Source organism: Mixophyes fleayi, chromosome 1, assembly GCF_038048845.1.
Source record: "Mixophyes fleayi isolate aMixFle1 chromosome 1, aMixFle1.hap1, whole genome shotgun sequence".
Taxonomy (NCBI): domain Eukaryota; kingdom Metazoa; phylum Chordata; class Amphibia; order Anura; family Limnodynastidae; genus Mixophyes; species Mixophyes fleayi.
Genome location: NC_134402.1, coordinates 435,912,953 through 435,930,806, shown reverse-complemented (window position 1 = coordinate 435,930,806; position 17,854 = coordinate 435,912,953). Strand labels below are relative to the sequence as shown.

The window sequence follows — 17,854 nt, the reverse complement described above, 5'->3', positions numbered from 1 at the left end:
AAAATGAATACCTAAATAATTTGCCTTCTCCTCTGCAATGCTGCAGCTCCCGGTCACTGATACACTGGGAGCGCGTCGCGTAGTGCTGATGTCACTGCACCATGCTCCCAGGGGCCGCACGGTCAGTCAGACTGAGAGGCCCGGACAGTCCAGTTAGCCCGGACAGACGGAGAGGTCTGTCTGGGCCCCCTGCTCTGTCCGGGCCCCTCACAGAAGTACTGGCCATACCCCCCTGATGGCGACCCAGATTAGGACCCCTCTGTCATTAATTGGAACTTTTGCTATTGCTCCTAATGGAAGGAGCATACAGTACTAGTATTCCATTAAATGTACAGTTTTGGGAGCTATTATTTTGAAACCTGTTATGCAGAACATTATAAAAAAAAAAAGGAAAAAAGTGTAAACAATGACCAATGATCCCTGGTCATTTATTCCTACAGTCACTGTGAGGAGCACTGCTAAACAACTGGATGAGGAAGGGAATGCCAGGGGCAATGTGGGGAGAGATGAGGGTATTATTTGGCATGGTTAGCCAAATTATGGAAAAACCTTACTGTTGAGCATTGGAAATAATAGATTCCATTCCATAGTTGGCAATACCCCACCAAGTCAGTGTTATAATTAAGTTATTTTGTGCCACGCACAGTACTGGACCAGCAAGTACACTGGGGAACAGCTTGAATGTTGTCCCATCTCTGTCCCTTGTAACTCATTCAAATACGAGGCGTGCACAGACTTTTTTAGAATTTAGGGATCTTGTACTATACCGAGCACACAGGTCAATATGTATAAAGAACTAATCTGCACATCTATATCAGAAATCTTGTGCGACTCTGAAAAAGCTAGGATCTTGCCTTGAAAAGTTGTACATGCTCTCAGAGGTGGGTGCAACGGTGTAAGCGATACACGACACAAAACTTGACGTCCTTCGTCTTCCAGTCATAAATGATAAAATCCCAGCTGTAATGATAGCTCTTGAAATTCTAATGTTCTATAGGTTAAAAAACACATTAGAAGGTCAAGAGAAAATGATTTCAATGCAGATATCACACAAGGAAATAAAAATTGTGATCATTGTTGAACTATTGTAATCTCAGTGCTAGTTAGGGCTGCATCAAATCGACAAAATGCTGTCTGAGCAGACTGGTGATGGAAAAATTCCTTGTGCAGCATAAACACAAACAGAAATGCACGATGTAGCGTATAAATGATCATTTCCTGCTTATAATACAGGAAGAGTGAGAACAGAAGAAATGTATCTTAAAGAGAAGCTTTGTAATGAAACACGTTGCACACGTAGCATGAAGACTATCTCATCTGGGCCAAATTATTATAAACATGTTAGTCAGCTGTGGTGGTATCAGATGCCCTTAGTTAGTTAGTTAGTTAGTTATACTTGCTGACATTACTCTTCTCCCCTCTGAGAGATTCCGGAGGGGAGGTCAAGCGGCATGTGAGCGGGGAAACAACGCCTTCTGCCACAAATTGCACCATCGAGACCCCCGTCCCGCCCACTTCACTATAAAGTGGGCAGGATGCAGAAGGATGGCTGATACCTGAAATTTGGGAGTCTCCTGGATATTCTGGTAAGTATGCTGTTAGTTTGACGTGGCTCTACAATGCTTTTTTGCGGCTACTAGATTTCCTCTAAACCTCCATAGACCACGTTGCATAACATCATTGACATATGTCCCATTAAATAACATTTCCTAATCGAACCCACTGTATTTAGGATCTGTACTTGCAAGTACAGATCCTAAATACAGTGGGTTCGATTAGGAAATGTTATTTAATGGGACATATGTCAATGATGTTATGCAACGTGGTCTATGGAGGTTGCACATGTTATTTTATTTAATCCTTTTATCTAATATATTTTCCAATGCTTTCCAACCACTTCCATGTCTACAGGTATAGATGAAGGCCACATGCTAAAGTTTACAGGCCATATATATGACCTTTGGATCTTTGAGGTGATTGCCATGCAGTTTCCCCTACAAAAGTATAATGTTCCCCACATTATGGCACCACTGATGTTTAAATCGCTTGGAATGGCAGCAATGCAGACATTGGAAGCAATCCGACCATCAATGAGATCAATGTGGAATCCCAGGAATATAAACTTTTCCCATTGCCTTCATCCGTCTCGTCCTGTTGAATCCCTTGATACATACATCACACATCACAGAATTTAAACCTATTTCTGGTTTTAAGGTGAATAGAGACAAAACAGAAGTGCGTCATCTTAAACTGTGCCATTTCATTTTTCTTTACTGTGGGCAAACAGCATAGTCAAAATAATAATTAAGACACTTATGTCTTAGATTAATTCTGAGAGTGACTGTCTAGCATGTTACTTTTGTGAGTTAGAATGTTATTACATTGAAATACCTTTCATCTGTCCCAATTTAAGTGGGACAGTCCTGATTTGAGAGGAATGTCCCGTCGTCTAGATTGTCGGTACTTTTGTCCCGACTCCCGAGAACTTGAGAGGTATGTCCTGCGCAACACAACGGTGAGCCGTCTGCTGCCATTGGAAGCGATCCAAACATGGGAAGTTGGGACGTCATCATGGTGATGGGGGTGTCACGCTCAAATAGCGCTAGTGTTGGCTATTGTGTAGGGCAAGAGGTTCAGTAAAGTCATATTTTGGTATTCTGGGCTAAAGCATCTCATACAATCCTCCTTACACCAAGATATACCCTTAGAACCGTTTATATATGTTCTGACAAGGCCATTGGTGGGTCTACAAAACCCTTCTAGGAAAACGTGAAACACATACATATAGCTGATCCCTGTTCTATGTCAACTCACTGGAGATCTGTGGAGATCCCTCTCAATGTCTATCTTCAACAAAGACCGCGATTTGTCCATTCAATAGACTTGGTGACCGTCAGACTGCTCAACAGACTCAATCAGTTCCACCCTGCTTGCTACACCTTCACCTGCATGAATATTATGCACATTTAGAATTGAAAATAGATTTCATCCTTGTTATGTTTCTCTTGGACCATCCTTTAAAATATACCTCCTGGATTACTCCCTTAACTCCCCCTGTTTTGCCTCCTGGCTGCCCAAGTTGTGTCTTGTATTATTTGATGTTTATGTTACAAACTCTACACGAACCTTAAATTGAAAGATGTCGTCATCATGATTTAAATGATGCAAGAAAACGTCTCTTTTCATAAGTAACCATAAGACCCTGAACTGACAGTCTACAAGATTAATACTCAACCTGGAAAGCTATAAACAAAGTTTACTTTCCATCAGTCGGTAGCAAAACGAATGCAAACAGCATCTGGTTCAAAGGCTCAGAAATATTTACATATTGATGCAATGCTGCAGAAGGCATTATCTCCAGTATGCACCTTCAGATATAGAGCGACCGAGGACAAGACAGGTTTTCAGGGTATTTTTTTGAGTAGCAGACGTGAAACTCTCCGGATGAATCATCTACTGATTCATTGACCCATCGTTGTACACAACGGTGTTCGGGAGAGGATCTACAGACAAGCTTTACAACCTGAATAATGCAATAAAAGGAAATACTGGACACTAGCTATTTATAAGTATTTTACAGTGTTTACACCTCACTGAGCATAGCATACTTTGACCATGTAAGACTGACATAGAGAACGAACAGTGAAAGGTTAAAGGATAAGTCACAGAATTGAAATATTAAATCCCTAACAACGTAATAATCTTTCTACAGTAAGAATTATTTCTCTGGCCGAAACTGATCTCTAGTTGCAGCAGGTGCTGATTGCTTGGATGCTCTTTTATTAGTAAGGGTTGACCATAAAATAGGTAAACTGAGGGGGGTTCCTAGTGCCTGGGGCACTGTATAATTGAGGTGGCTGTACCCTGCCCCACTTCACACGGCTCTGCTTGAAAAGGGAGCACCTAACAGTAGTGCAGGCAGCATTGCCCATGTATATTATAGGTATAGGAAGAGTTGGAGAGCAGCCAAGCACTGTCTAAAATTATAGCCACTCCCCCATGCATGCTGGTCACGCCCACTGATGGCGTGGTGTGGAAATTAGAGGGTTGTGAATTTGATTCCAACTAGAGTCCTATCTGTATGGAGTTTGTATGTTCTCCCCGTGTTTGCCTGGGTTTCCAGCTTCTTCTCACAGTCCAAAAAGATACTAGTGGGTTAAGTCGCTGCTCTCTCTAAAAAAAAACCTTAGTGTGTATACATCTATGTGTTTTTGTGGTAGGGAATTTAGACTGTAAGATCGTATGGGGCACTGATGTGAATAGATATTTATTGTCACTACAACGCTGCATTATATGGTGGTGCAAAATAAACAACAACAATAATAATAAAATAAAAGGGTGCAATCGCTCAAAACCTGGAGCTGGATGTCCCATCAGAAGGTGAAACGCCATTTGCGCTGCAGACTTACAGTGTTGCAGCTTCATAAATGACCTTTAGAGAAAGCACAGAAATATCTTACCATAAAACGAGCTGTTGAAGAGTTCGATGTTGATGAATACATAGTCTCCTTTGGTCATTCCTTGTCGATGTGCAGCCAACATGATGTTCCTGACGTTATCACTGCTTGCACACATTATCACAACTATTAGAGAACGAAAAGAGATAGAAACCAATAAAAATGATGACACTGGCAGCTCAACAATGCGTTCATACACTTAACATGGTATTATAGGTGGTGTACTGAATTAGCTGGTCGAAAAAGACAAGTTTACTTTTCCTTCATTAATCTGATAAATTCTGAGCAAAATGATTTGTAGCCACACGAAGCATCATCATCATCATCATCATCATTTATTTATATAGTGATAGCAAATTCTGTAGCTCTTTACAGTTGGGAGCAAACACAGGAATAAAACAATACTGGGTAACACAGACAGACAGAGAGGTAAGAAGGCCTTTCTCGCAAGCTTACACTCTATGGGATCATTGTCAAAGTATTCCTGATTTAGAAAATATATTAATATATTACTATATTGTTTCATACAATAAATCTACATAGTTTGACTGACTCGTTGAGTTGACAAATATCAATTTAAGGACATCTCCATTTAAATAAAATTATTCTATACCCTTGCTATGCCTCCCTGACTTTAAATCTAAAGGCAAGGAATCAGCATCATCGTGTATTTGTAAGGCACCACAGATTGTATAGCACCGGACACTCATCTTACAGATATGACAAACATGAGTACAATAAGTATTATTGTTAGGATTCCTAGTATGGATACAACGGAAAGTCTTGGTAGTGAAAGAAAAGTGTCTTTATTGTGAACACAGAACACATATATATAAATAGGTGCAGTTGATGGTTAATAGAATTGCATAGACCATAGAAACAGCAGGGGCCGGGTATATTTTGGATCAGGAAAAGACTGGTGTCTAGGTATACAGATGATGTACAGGTGCAATCAGACTGTATACCAGGATAGTCAGGAGGCATGAGGCATTGCATGTCAGGCACAAATTGGGAAGTGCAGATGCAGGTTACCAGGTTTAGCAGAGACTGATGTCCAGGTATACAGACGATTCACAGGACAATCAGGCAAAGGAGGTCAGGCAAGCCAGGGGTCAGATGCCGGCCAAACCACAATGATACAAGGGAGTAAGCAGGAACAAGGTCAAACAAAGCAGGGGTCTTGGGTCACAGTAAAAGGTGAAAAACGATGGATAAGGCAGAATACAGATAAACAGGAGAATAACAGGCACAGCTGCACAGGAGAACTGACAGGGACCAGAATCAGCAACAATTGATGAACTGCAAGGAGCAATGTTTGAGTCGGTGTATAAGACAGTGGAACAGGTGCATGTGATGATCAGGGAAGGAGGTTAACTCCTGCAGACGACGTGGAATAGCAAAACAGCAGCACCTCTGGTAGCATAGGGGTACTGAATGCCAGATAAAAATTAGGATCAGAGTCCTAAATATTATTGGAGATATAGATAAAAACAGTGACATGAAAACAATTGTGCATAAAAACATGATGGAGGATTCAGCTTAAGAAATTACACTAAGTTCATATAAGGAAGACAGACCCAAGACATGAGGAGGAGAGGACCTTGATTGTGAGAGTATACAATCTAGAGCAGTGTTTCTCAACTCCAGTCCTCAGGACCCACTAACAGTGCAGGATTGCCAGGTGACCAGTGAAATAATTATACCACCTGCTACAATGTGCCAGTCAGTAATGAATACACCTGTGCTCCAGAAAGGAGATATGGAAAACATGTACTGCTAGGGGTCTGAGGACTGGAGTTGAGAAACACTGATCTAGAGGATAGCATAGAATGTACTAAATATTTAATACTTATTAATGACATTATTTGATGTTGCTTTTGTACTGTTGCCATGGACATCCCATGGTCTATATTGTAAATATCAATATTCGCACCTCAATACTGAGATAGTATCAAACTAGAAAGTTTAAACAACTATACTATACTACAAAGGAACAGTCAGCTTTCACCAGGTGCTACTAAAGACACATCTGTAAAACGATCTTATACACAATTAATAATGAGCATCACCATGCTGATTGGCATCCATTGCGGAACCATAAGGATTACATTGTATATAATGAAACATATTATCATATACTTACACCAGATAAATGAGATATCCATTTATATAAAGGTGGTCCCCTTCCCAGGACTTGTTTTATTTATGTAAGGACTTATATCAGACTAAGGCGATCCTTTGACGCCAATCAAGGAAAGTTAACTTAGCTCAGGTTCCAAGTCTAAGGGGTATATGTCGATGTTGCCTATAACAACCAATCAGATTCTGGTTATCATTTATTTAGTACATACTACAAAATTACAGCTAGAATCTGATTGGTTGCTATAGGCTACATCTCCACTTTTTCAAATCCGAAACTTGATAAATTTACCCCCAAGTCTTTATCCTATCAGGGGCCCTACAATTTTGCTGGCGATTGTGAGTTTTTCTCATGCTTAGTTTACAGTATTAACGTGATAGGAAGGTTGTGGGTAACATGATTTGAGACATCCTCCATACTTTTGGTTGAGATTCCGGGTCACATGGTCAGGCTTGATAAATACCATTGTAGCTGCCACCTTCACAACTCCTAGCCATACTTGCCAACTCTCCCGGAATGTCCGGGAGACTCCCGCATTTTGCGAGAGTCTCCCGGACTCCCGGGTGAGTGTGGCAATCTCCCGAATTCTGCCCACTTCACTAGGAAGTGCCCTACTTCCTAGTGAAGTGGGCAGAAAAAGCTCCCAAACGCCGCGATTCCCGGGGAATCGCGGTGTTTGGCCCTGCCCCCGCTGTCAAATGACGCGTTTTGCGTTATGACGTCACGGGGGGGGGGCAAAATTACGCACATTTTGGAGCCCCGCCCCCGTCACGCCCCCCTCCCATGACTGGCTCCCGGAAACCAACTATTCAAAGTTGGTAAGTATGCTCCTAGTGCTCCCAGATGGGATGTGTGTTACGACCTTACTGTCACCAGACAGCTCTATGAGTAGACATTCAGTCTGGTCCGTGTGTCACACTTAAATCCTATTTTCAGAGCTATTTACATTATCACTAACAAACCCTGCTAATAATATCAACAATCAGGAGTGGATGAATGACTCAGATGAGCAGATGATGGCAACTACGTTTCATTTTCAGTAGGGACTTCTTAATTTAGTTTGGGGTAGCATGGTGGCACAATGGTTAGCATTGCTGTCTCACAGCGCTGGGGTCATGGGTTCAATGTCCACCATGGCCTTGTTTGTGTAGAGTTTGCATGTTCTGTCTGTATTCGCGTGGGTTTTCCTCCCACACAGACCCAAACATGCTGATAGGTTAATTGGCTTCCGACGAAAATGTACCAATAATATGTGTGTGGGAGGGAAATTAGTCTGTAATGGGGCAGGGACTGTATGATTCCATTAATAGCCCATGGTTGCCGCATCTTCTGCAACAATGTAAAGTGCTCTGGGTCTTATTGGGATAAAGACACTATATAAATAACAAATTGTTATTATAATCTATTGCATCCCTCCTATGCAAAGACACCACGTCGCTACATATCTATGGACAGAAGCGTAAACCCAGTGCAACATTAGTATTGCATCACAACAGAGAAAATTTCATTTCTGTGGTTCTATTTTTCATTGTTATAAACAACTCACTGTTCTGATGAGCTATTTCTTATAAAGCAACTTCCATTAGAGTTTAACAGGACAGTCATTTTACAGATGTATCGACCATACACATTCTTACATCTGCAAAATTATATTTTAATGCTCAGCTCAACCCATAGCAGCAAAGGGAAAATATGACTAACCACTATTAACCACTAGATGACTGGTGAAAATGGAACATACATTTGTGACTACCTGACTTGTGAGCTGTTACATTTGCCCAGACTCCAAGCTGTAGCTTTATTGTGTGGCAGCGGCGAGGCAGGAAAATGCACAACGAACACATTCACTCTGATAAATATCATTTTATGTAAATAGCAGGCAGCTTGTTTGTGTGTTTCGCATTCCATACAAATGAGGTGTTGGAAGAAGACCCCCATTACATTTCGGCGCTGGTCATATTACTGTGCAATGATTTAGTGCCTACACTTGAAATATCCTCTCCCTATAGTAAACAGGATATATCAAAATAAATGCAGAGCACTAGGACAGCTCCAGAGTAAGGCTAACAAAAACGTGACCTTCAAATAATTTTAACTTAAGAACACGTTGACTGCCAGAGATAGGGGAGGCGGGAATAATAGAGTACGTGCAACCTCACCATGACGAAAACTGAAGTATTATTTGCGATGACTACAAATTTTGTTAACATGATACACCAGAACCGTGTAATGTGCAGAAAGCTATGTAGGAGATCATTTTTCACAATTTCCATTCTTGGTTTTCTATTATTGTGCATTGTTCTGTATATTGTGCAGTCGGCTACCTAAGTGAACATAGATATAATTGTAAGGCGCTGCAATTACCCTTCAAAAAAAGCTAGTGCTGCAGCTCGTCACAGACAGAATCTGGATCTGTCAAAAATACAAAATAGCATACCCAACAAGGAAGAGCGCAAAGCATCAAGCATATTTAAAATTACAATTTATTTTAAAATTTAATTCAGATAAGACATATAACCATAACTTATTTTTATATTCTTATATTCTTATTATTTAATGATGCATATATCAATTGTGTATATATATAAAACCTAACATGATCCACAGAACCAAATCCACTACATATACAAAACTTATAAAAATCAATATATAGTATAAATCCAAATATAAGTAATAAGATGGACAGAATGACCAATGATGTAAATGGTCCTAAGTCACTTATTCATTTTAAAGCAGTATATAAAAAGGTAGAAAAAAAAATAACATAGCATTCTATGGTCCTATCTACCGACCACTCAATAAATGAAAGGCTGCTGATATGGATCAAAACGCTAATAGCAGGTCCCTTTAAACATGCATTGACTAGTGGAGGCCTTGTAGTTGATTGCACCAATCAGGAGAAATACATGCTTATTACCTGCACTGCTTCCTTAGTCCACTGTGATGCAAGACAAAGAAGCACCACCTCCCAAAAGTCAACCTTCAGCAAAGGAAATTGGACAAATAACATGCTGGAAAGACTCGTTTAAAGGGTTCATACAATACTTTTGAATATCCCCCCTCCTTTAACTATGTACCCCTTTAGTGGAGGTGTTAACTTTATTTGTCCAAACAATTTGTCGTTGTTTTAGTTGTATTATGTTGACCAGGAACTAGAAGCATAGTGATCAATGACCAACTACTGATTTAGAAGGTAGTGATAATATCATTGTATTGAAATGTACTTTGCACAAAACCACACGTATGAATGAGCATTCACCACAGACAGAAGCTGGCATTAAACGTTTGACAGCAGAAAATAACCCACAGATCCATTGTTTTGTATGTGCGTGTTTTTATTTTCTTATCATTTTCTAAGACTTACAAACAGCAATATGCGTGTCCCAAGTGTTCTTGAATTCTCTACATGACCCCCCACAACTGCTGGTAGATTGTTCCATGGTTCTATCACCCTTCCTGTAAAAAAGTTCTTCCTTAAATTACCCTCCAGTCTTCGTCCCGCCAAGTGTTTTCTCTTGTTCTAGAAATCCTCTGATTTTTAAGGGTACTGCCATCCTAACTTCTGTTAATACTTTTGATATATTTAAATGCTTTAGAGCTGTAGAGCTCTTGAAGCCTTTCGACATTTTGTTATATAGACCAGGCATCATTTTAGTAGCTCTTTTTTTTTATTAATGACTTTTAAGACATATGACTCCTATAAAGTGGCTATATAAGCTCTCTGTTCCTGCTACTAATACGTCTTCCTATACCACCAAGTATTCTACTGGCTTTTCCCACCGCTTGACTACACTGCGTTCTTACCTTCATATCATCTGAAACTACAACTCCAAGGTCTCTTCTCTTCTGTTAGTCTTCTGCTGTTATTGCCTTTCATTCTATATCTTCTAGCTTTTGGAACTTTGTGTCCCCCATGAGTTGTGTTACATTTTGATGTATTACATTTAAAGTTCCACACTCTAATGCATTCCTCTATTTTCCGTAAATCGCTATTGCATTTGTTTTAACCCTTCTGCAGTATCAACCCTGTTATAAATCTTTGTATTATCTGCAAAAAACTCCAAACCTTTACTTGCAGATATCACAGGTGACAACATAAAACAAAATAGGACCCTGGACTTATCCTGAAGTTATTCCACCGTTTACCAGATCATCAACTGAGCTAGAACCACAGACTACAGAATCCTCTACAGTTACATGCCATGAACTTGGTTTATTAAGGAATGTAAATGCCGATTTTGTACGTATAATTCGCCGATTGGATTTCTGCATGTCCAGAACCGGACCATAATCTTCGCACGCAAAGGACACTTACTACAGCTTACAAATGCAGGGAGGGAATTGGGCGGGGAAGGGTTGTTCGCCCATAGTCAATGTACGGTAAGGGCGTGCCAAACTCGAAGGCATACTAGCTTTGGGCATCTCTAAGGTACTTGTTTTTCTGCCCTATCTCTTGCTCCAGCTACAGGGCTAGTCTAAATCCTGATTACTAGTGATGACAGTCGCGTATGCATGCTATAACATGTGTTTGCAATCAGGATCATTAGACATTAAGAACATCCTAATAAATTTATTTCATGTGGAAAAAATATATTAACAAAAACCAAACATTTTTTTAACTGTTTTATCACTAATGCCTATGGGCCTGATTGATTAAGGAACTTAGGAAAAGAATTGAGTAAGTTTTCTTACTTAAGTTTTCTGGACAAAACCATGTTACAATGCAAGGGATGTAAATTAGTTTATTATTTTACACATAAGGTAAATACTGGTCGTTTTTTCATGTAGCACACAAATATCAACTTTTTTGAGATGGATTAAATGCTGGAAGAAAGCAGAGGATCTCCCATAGGATTTAGGTGGGTGAGGGAATATTTTATTTTAACAAACTATTTTGTCACCCTGTGTTATTTCTTTTAATAGTATATATTCTTGCTGCAGTGCAGGTCCCAGCATCCCCTGGGCATGCTGACACTTGTAGCTCACAAGTGTCAGCATGCTGTAGAAGCCACGGGGTATGTTGGCACTTGTAGCTCTTTCAAGCCCCAGCATACAAATACAGCTTATGGCGGACAATAAGTTGAGCCACAGCGCACAATGCCAGGCAGCTGCTGCAAAGGCGAATAAAATCCTGGGTTGCATAAAAGGAGGAGAAACGTGTATCATACATAGTATTACTAATGTGTATGTCACTCGTTAGAGCTCATGAATATGGGGCGCAGTTTTGGGCACTGCATTGTAATAACGACAAAGGAGAGGGCTTAGAGGTAGTCAACCTCATTAATAAAAGGAGCGGAAGGGTTAAATTATAAAGAGTGGTCAGAAAGCTCAGGTTTGTTTACTCAATGCCTTATGTAATGCCTTAAAGTAATAAGCATAAATAATACTTTTCAAATTCGCTTTTCATATGAAGAACCATGCAGAGAACAATGGGTCATCATTTAGGAGTGGATGATAGACGGTTTAGTTATCAGCATAGGGAGGTGTTCTTTACTGTAAGGGTGGTAAGCAGAGAAACTCCTTACCATATGATGCAGTGATGGCAAATTCATTAGCATAATGTAAAAAAGAATTTGATACCTTTCGTACAAGAAATGCTCATTGTAGTTATTTATTTAAGGGCATTATGAGGATGACAGAACCAGGTCATTTTTTTTTTCACTCCTGTGAAGCTAAACTGGTAACTGGCAACCTGGCATTTGCTTTGCCTTCCCCCAAATCAACACAATCACAATTTATGAAAGGTTGAATTTGAAGAACCTGCGTCTTTTTCAAGCCTGACTATGTACTTATAATGACACTGTGCCCCACCCCTTCCACGTATAAGTTACTAAAATAAACTGAACTATTATAAGACCAAGTTTTAGAAACATAATGACGCCATTAAATTGGACAAATGGTCAGAGAGGCACAGTTTAATCCTGGAGCATTATGATCCATTAAACCAGCAATACAATACTCAGTCACTTTACAATAAATGATCTGGAAATTAACATTAGATGAAACCAGTATGGGTCCTGGACATTGAAAGATTAATGATAATATGTTTGTGCTTTAAGAAGCAAGGTAGAAGCAGCAGTTCTTTGTACCCAAGACATGCATGATTGCCCTGTACTATATATATGTGACTAAGCATTTAATGATGTGCATCATAGTGCATACCTGCTATGTTCTATTAATGGAAAACAGATATGCAGTATACATATTATTTACAAAGTAATCTTTAAATATTACAGTTATTATTTTCGTGTAGCTATATTGTCATACCTATGTCATACCCAAAGACTGAAAATATATTTAAAAAAATATACATTTTTATTGGCATTGCAAAAAAATCCAGTACAGGAAAAAAAAATTCCTAAAGAAAGATCAAAGGGTTATTAAAGGACAAAGAGAAGGGTGAACTTACTTAAAAAATTGTTTAACACCTTTAGATCCAGAGGGTTTTTGGATTAATTTCTATGTTTTGGTGATCTGTGAGTTTACCTGGGGATAACTTTGTTATTCCTTTGTCCACACAGTAAATGTTATATAGTTTTCAGGACTAAGGACGTTGATTTGGTAGCATATTGGAATAAATATTGTTTAATTTTATGGGCCTTCAACAGCCAAATTCTTTAGAATACAGTTTTGAAAGAATCTTAACCCCACCTAAGCTTTAAGAAAGGGGGGGGCAGCGGCAGGGAAGCCAATTTTGGGTGCTGTTTTGGGTGACAGTCATTGAGTGTCCCACTTAATTGATTCTTGCTTTAGTGTATTATAGTCGCACAGAAAGAATGTCATACAAAATGCATGGCGTGGTCTTGTGGGGTTTTGGGAAGGGGTAAGGGAGGAAAACCAGTACTTTTCTTATAAGTATTTGTTTTATAAACTTTTCTTTTACTTTTTATTTATTTCTATTTCTTGCAAAGAATGTATTTACTTATTTTAGTCTGAGTAGGCCCCATATAGTGAGGGAGGGGGTCTGGTTGATCTTCCCTGAACACCTAAGATTATTGGATCTTGTGTTACATGGAGCTGAATCCAATAAATACCACTTCCACATTCTTCATATAACATGGGTTGTGGATGTTGAATCACAAGTGCTTGGTTGGGATGAGCACTGTATTCTTGGGATGAGCACTCTATTCGTGGGATGAGCACTCTATTCTTGGGATGAGCACTCTATTCTTGGGATGAGCACTCTATTCTTGCGATGAGCACACTATTATTGGGATGTGCACTCTATTCTTGGGATATGTACTCTATTCGTGGGATGAGCACTCTATTAATAGGATGAGCACTCTATTTTTGGGATGAGCACTCTAGTCTTGGGATGAGCACTCTATTTGTAGGATGAGCACTCTATTTGTAGGATGAGCACTCTATACATTTTTCCAGATATCAGATTTGTTGACTACTTTGCCTGGTCCCTCTCTGATATTTCAGGTGAGCTAATCTCTCACTTTTTGAGACAGCAAGAGTTGGGAATTGCTCAATACCCCTTTAAGTGGAGCCAGCTTATGCAAGGGCCATGCATTGTACCTCCCAATATTTTATATGTCCAAAAATGGCTGTTTTCTCCAGAGAATGACTATTGCAGGTCTTCTCTTAATTTATCAAGGGGTTACCACAGGAGGAATCGGAGATTAGCCGTGCATGCGCTTCTTCCATTAGATCCTTCATGGAGGAGGGGGGTTCTATGCCGGGGCTCCCAGAACAGCCCAGGCACAGTAAATTGCAGCAGTAATTCATTATACATAATGATTGTTACCGCAGCTCAATAATAAATAGACCCCTTAGTTATGGCTAAAATAAATCACGAGGAGGACATCTGGGCTGTTTTCAATTATGTGACAACTTCTATTGCTTTACTTGGAGTGGACCTAGAAATGTACTAATACCTTTAATTGGACACGTTCAACGGGGTAAATGGATATTCAGGTGCACTCGCAACCAGAAATAAAACAATTCCCTATTGAAATTCCCCACTAAAATAAAGAAAAAAAAATGGCCAGTGGCTTTGGTGTGCGGGGTAATTAGAAAGATCGGTGGTCTCGGTGGTCCCAGTATAATAGTCAGAGATACCTTTTGAGAAATCTACAGCAGAAATGGAAAATACATGGTGGGGTAGAGAATACCGGCTCCTTTGTCTATGTGGCCTGTTAAGAATAGCTTTTGTCAAGGTATCTAGATCGCTGAACCTCCTGCACTGGATTTATGGAAAGAACAAAGTTTAACTGTGGAAAAATACACGCTTGGTTGATACATATAATGACGTGCTGTGTATCCAACACAGATCTTTTCAATAATACGCTTGATACAATTGCTTGGCTTGTTTTATACTCTCCATTATCATGAAATCTAAACCTTCACAGACTATTTAATTGTTTGGCTATGGAGAACCTACGTTTGTAGATTGCCGGGCTCCAGAATTCTTCCATCCACAACTTAAGTTATTGTTCTGTTTGTCATGAAACACAGCTTGTTTCTGGGCTTAAAACCGAGCCATTGTTACAAGGACCCCACTCAATAAAGAGTTTTGCTCCGGGCAATCTGGGAACTTTCTCATGAATAGGGTCAACAGAAGCTCAATTAAGAAGGTTTAAGTTACATTTGATCAATAGAGAGAATATGTAACTCATTGTTTGCTATCTAATCTAATAGCCAAGAACTGGGGGTTTATACTTAACCCTACAGCTTTCGAGGAACTACGGCTGCAAACAGTAGACACTGAACCATACATGACTTCAATCCCATGGTCCTTCACTGGTGGCATTGTCTAGGGCTCCTGAAATAATGTCACAATTTCTCCATTGTTCTATATGCAAAATGACAATTTTGCATTTAGTTGGCAACTGAAATTGTAAGCAATATATCCAGAATACATATCTATGCTCTAAAATAATTCTGCAATAAAAATGTATTGAAAAATTGCACTGTAAAGATAAAATATTTGCAAGTCTGTTCTTATAACATATTTAAATTTTTCATTAGTAAAATAATTTACAGAAGACTGCGGAAGTCATGCAGATATGGATGTATATGCATGACAATAATAAGCTCTAAAACGCTGCGCGTAAAAATAGCGTATTTATGTTCTGACGCTGAGTCGGAGGCAGCACAAGATGCATATGGGTCAGACATACAGCCATATATACTTACACATAACCAGGGCATAAGTATAAGAAAAGATTGTTAACATTTGTTTTGATAGCAAAAAGTACACATGCTATTAGGCTTGATTTAAATATAAAAAAGCCTGTGTGATCATCCTGAATGAAACTAGCAAAATATTAATTCAAAACTTAATTCTATGTACAGGTTTTCTTCAGTTTGTAATTACACGAACGTGCCCTTACTGTAGTCGGCCTGCGTTTCCTCTTTCCTCACCCATTCTACCTCTCCAAGCCTGAGAAGGTGCAGGTACCCATTCTGCATGCGGACATAGGCACACACTTTTTTTGTGTAGAAATCTGCATATTTTATGCAAACAGGTGTGTAGGCGTTGAGGGCAGCAAGGTGGCTAAGTGGTTAGCACTTCTGCCTCACAGAACTGGGTTCATGAGTTCAATACCCAACCATGATCTTATCTGTGTGGAGTTTGTATGTTCTCCCTGTGTTTGTGTGGGTTTCCTCCGGGTGCTCTGGTTTCCTCCCACACTCCAAAAACATACTGGTAAGTTAATTGGCTGCTAACAAATTAACCCTAGTCTGTGTTTCTGTGTGTGTGTATGTGTATTAGAGAATTTAGACTGTAAGCTCCAATGGGGCAGGGACTGATGTGAGTGAGTTCTCTGTATAGCGCTGTGGAATTAGTGGTGCTATATAAATAAATGGTGATGATGATGAGCCCCTGTGAGAGCAGATATTTCACATGACTTTAAAGCTCAAGTGAAATACTGCAGTTTATTCAATGTAAGGTGCTGTATAGAATATGACCAGAACATGTTCAAATAACATTTCTAAAAATATTTTTTACAATTAGGAACATCTAGATAAACATATTAGATAAAGTGTAAACAGTTTCTACATTACAGGCCCATTAATCTACAGTATCGATCTTGAGGTCAGGAAACAAGCAAAGTATCCTGATCATTAAAATAAAAATCAAATCTTTGCGACATTGTGCATAACGGAAAATACTTCTCACTTTTCACTCTTCAGATTGGATTTTCCACTTTAAAGACTGGGTTGTCCACAGTAGACAGGTGGGGTTTAGCAAAATCACCCAAATCTGGTGATTGACACAGTGTATAATTGTCCTGCAGAACTATTTACCATTTCTAATATTTTTATATTTTTTTTCAATGGAAAACAGAACCTATAATTTGTTTGGGTGAGGACTGTAACTGAACTGTTGGATAAAGAAGCACATTTTGGACACCATGCCTGTGTGCTACTACATCCACTGACAAATGATTTGTTTTATAAGCATAGCTGTATACAGCAGCTCCTAGTGCTCTATCCATATCAACCAAATACAGCATCAGCTTTCGCTGACTACACTAGACTGACTCTTTAAGGATACAGGGGCAATCGCAGGATTTGTAGAGAGGGATTTCCATGCCACACCGCCAGTGGGCGGGACCAGCATGTATGGGGGCGTGGCTATAATTTCAGACAGTACTTGGCTGCTCTCCAACTCTTCCTATCCCCATCATATACATGGGCAATGCTGCCTGCACTACTGTTAGGGGCACACAGCTCTCCATTTTCGAGTACAGCCGTGTGAAGCAGGACATACCTCCCAACTGTCCCTACAGTCAGGACAAAGTCCTGATTGAATGTGTCAGAACAGCTGACAGACTGTCCTGCTCTCTCCTACCTGTTCTTGCTGCTTGCAATCCTTGTTGGGAAGAGATGGCTGTGAACAGTGCAGACAGAAACGATTTGCACACAAGCTGCAAAGTGGCTGGTCCGGGGCAGGGTCCAGCCACCTCAAGCATACAGTACCTTAGGCTGGGAGGGGGTTTCCAGGCACTAGGAACCCCCCCCCTCCCCCTCTGTTTGCCTATGGGATACACATCGCACAAAAATGGACCACTCACTGCCATGCTATCTAGACACTCCCTATGCTTGCCATCATAACTAGCAAATCAGTGGTGCTCAATCCTTGGGTCTAAGGTCTCAAAATATTTCTGGGGTCCAATAGTTTTCCCATATAGGTTCAAGCACCTCTTTAGGCATCCCAGAACATTAGACCTTAGAGCCACTGATAAAAAAAAAGAAAAAAAGTTGAAGAAATTGAGGATCCTTTAATAAACCACTATTTAAA

At 39.8% G+C, this 17,854-nt stretch overlaps 1 protein-coding gene across 1 annotated transcript in view; it reads right to left on the bottom strand.

Annotated features, from left to right (window-relative positions):
- NPR3 (natriuretic peptide receptor 3) overlaps nucleotides 1-17,854 on the bottom strand; it is an 87,764-nt gene that overhangs the window by 56,070 nt on the left and 13,840 nt on the right. The window contains exon 2 of the mRNA XM_075184628.1: nucleotides 4,461-4,583. Coding sequence (XP_075040729.1) covers nucleotides 4,461-4,583 — 123 coding nt within the window. The remainder of the gene's footprint in view (nucleotides 1-4,460; nucleotides 4,584-17,854) is intronic.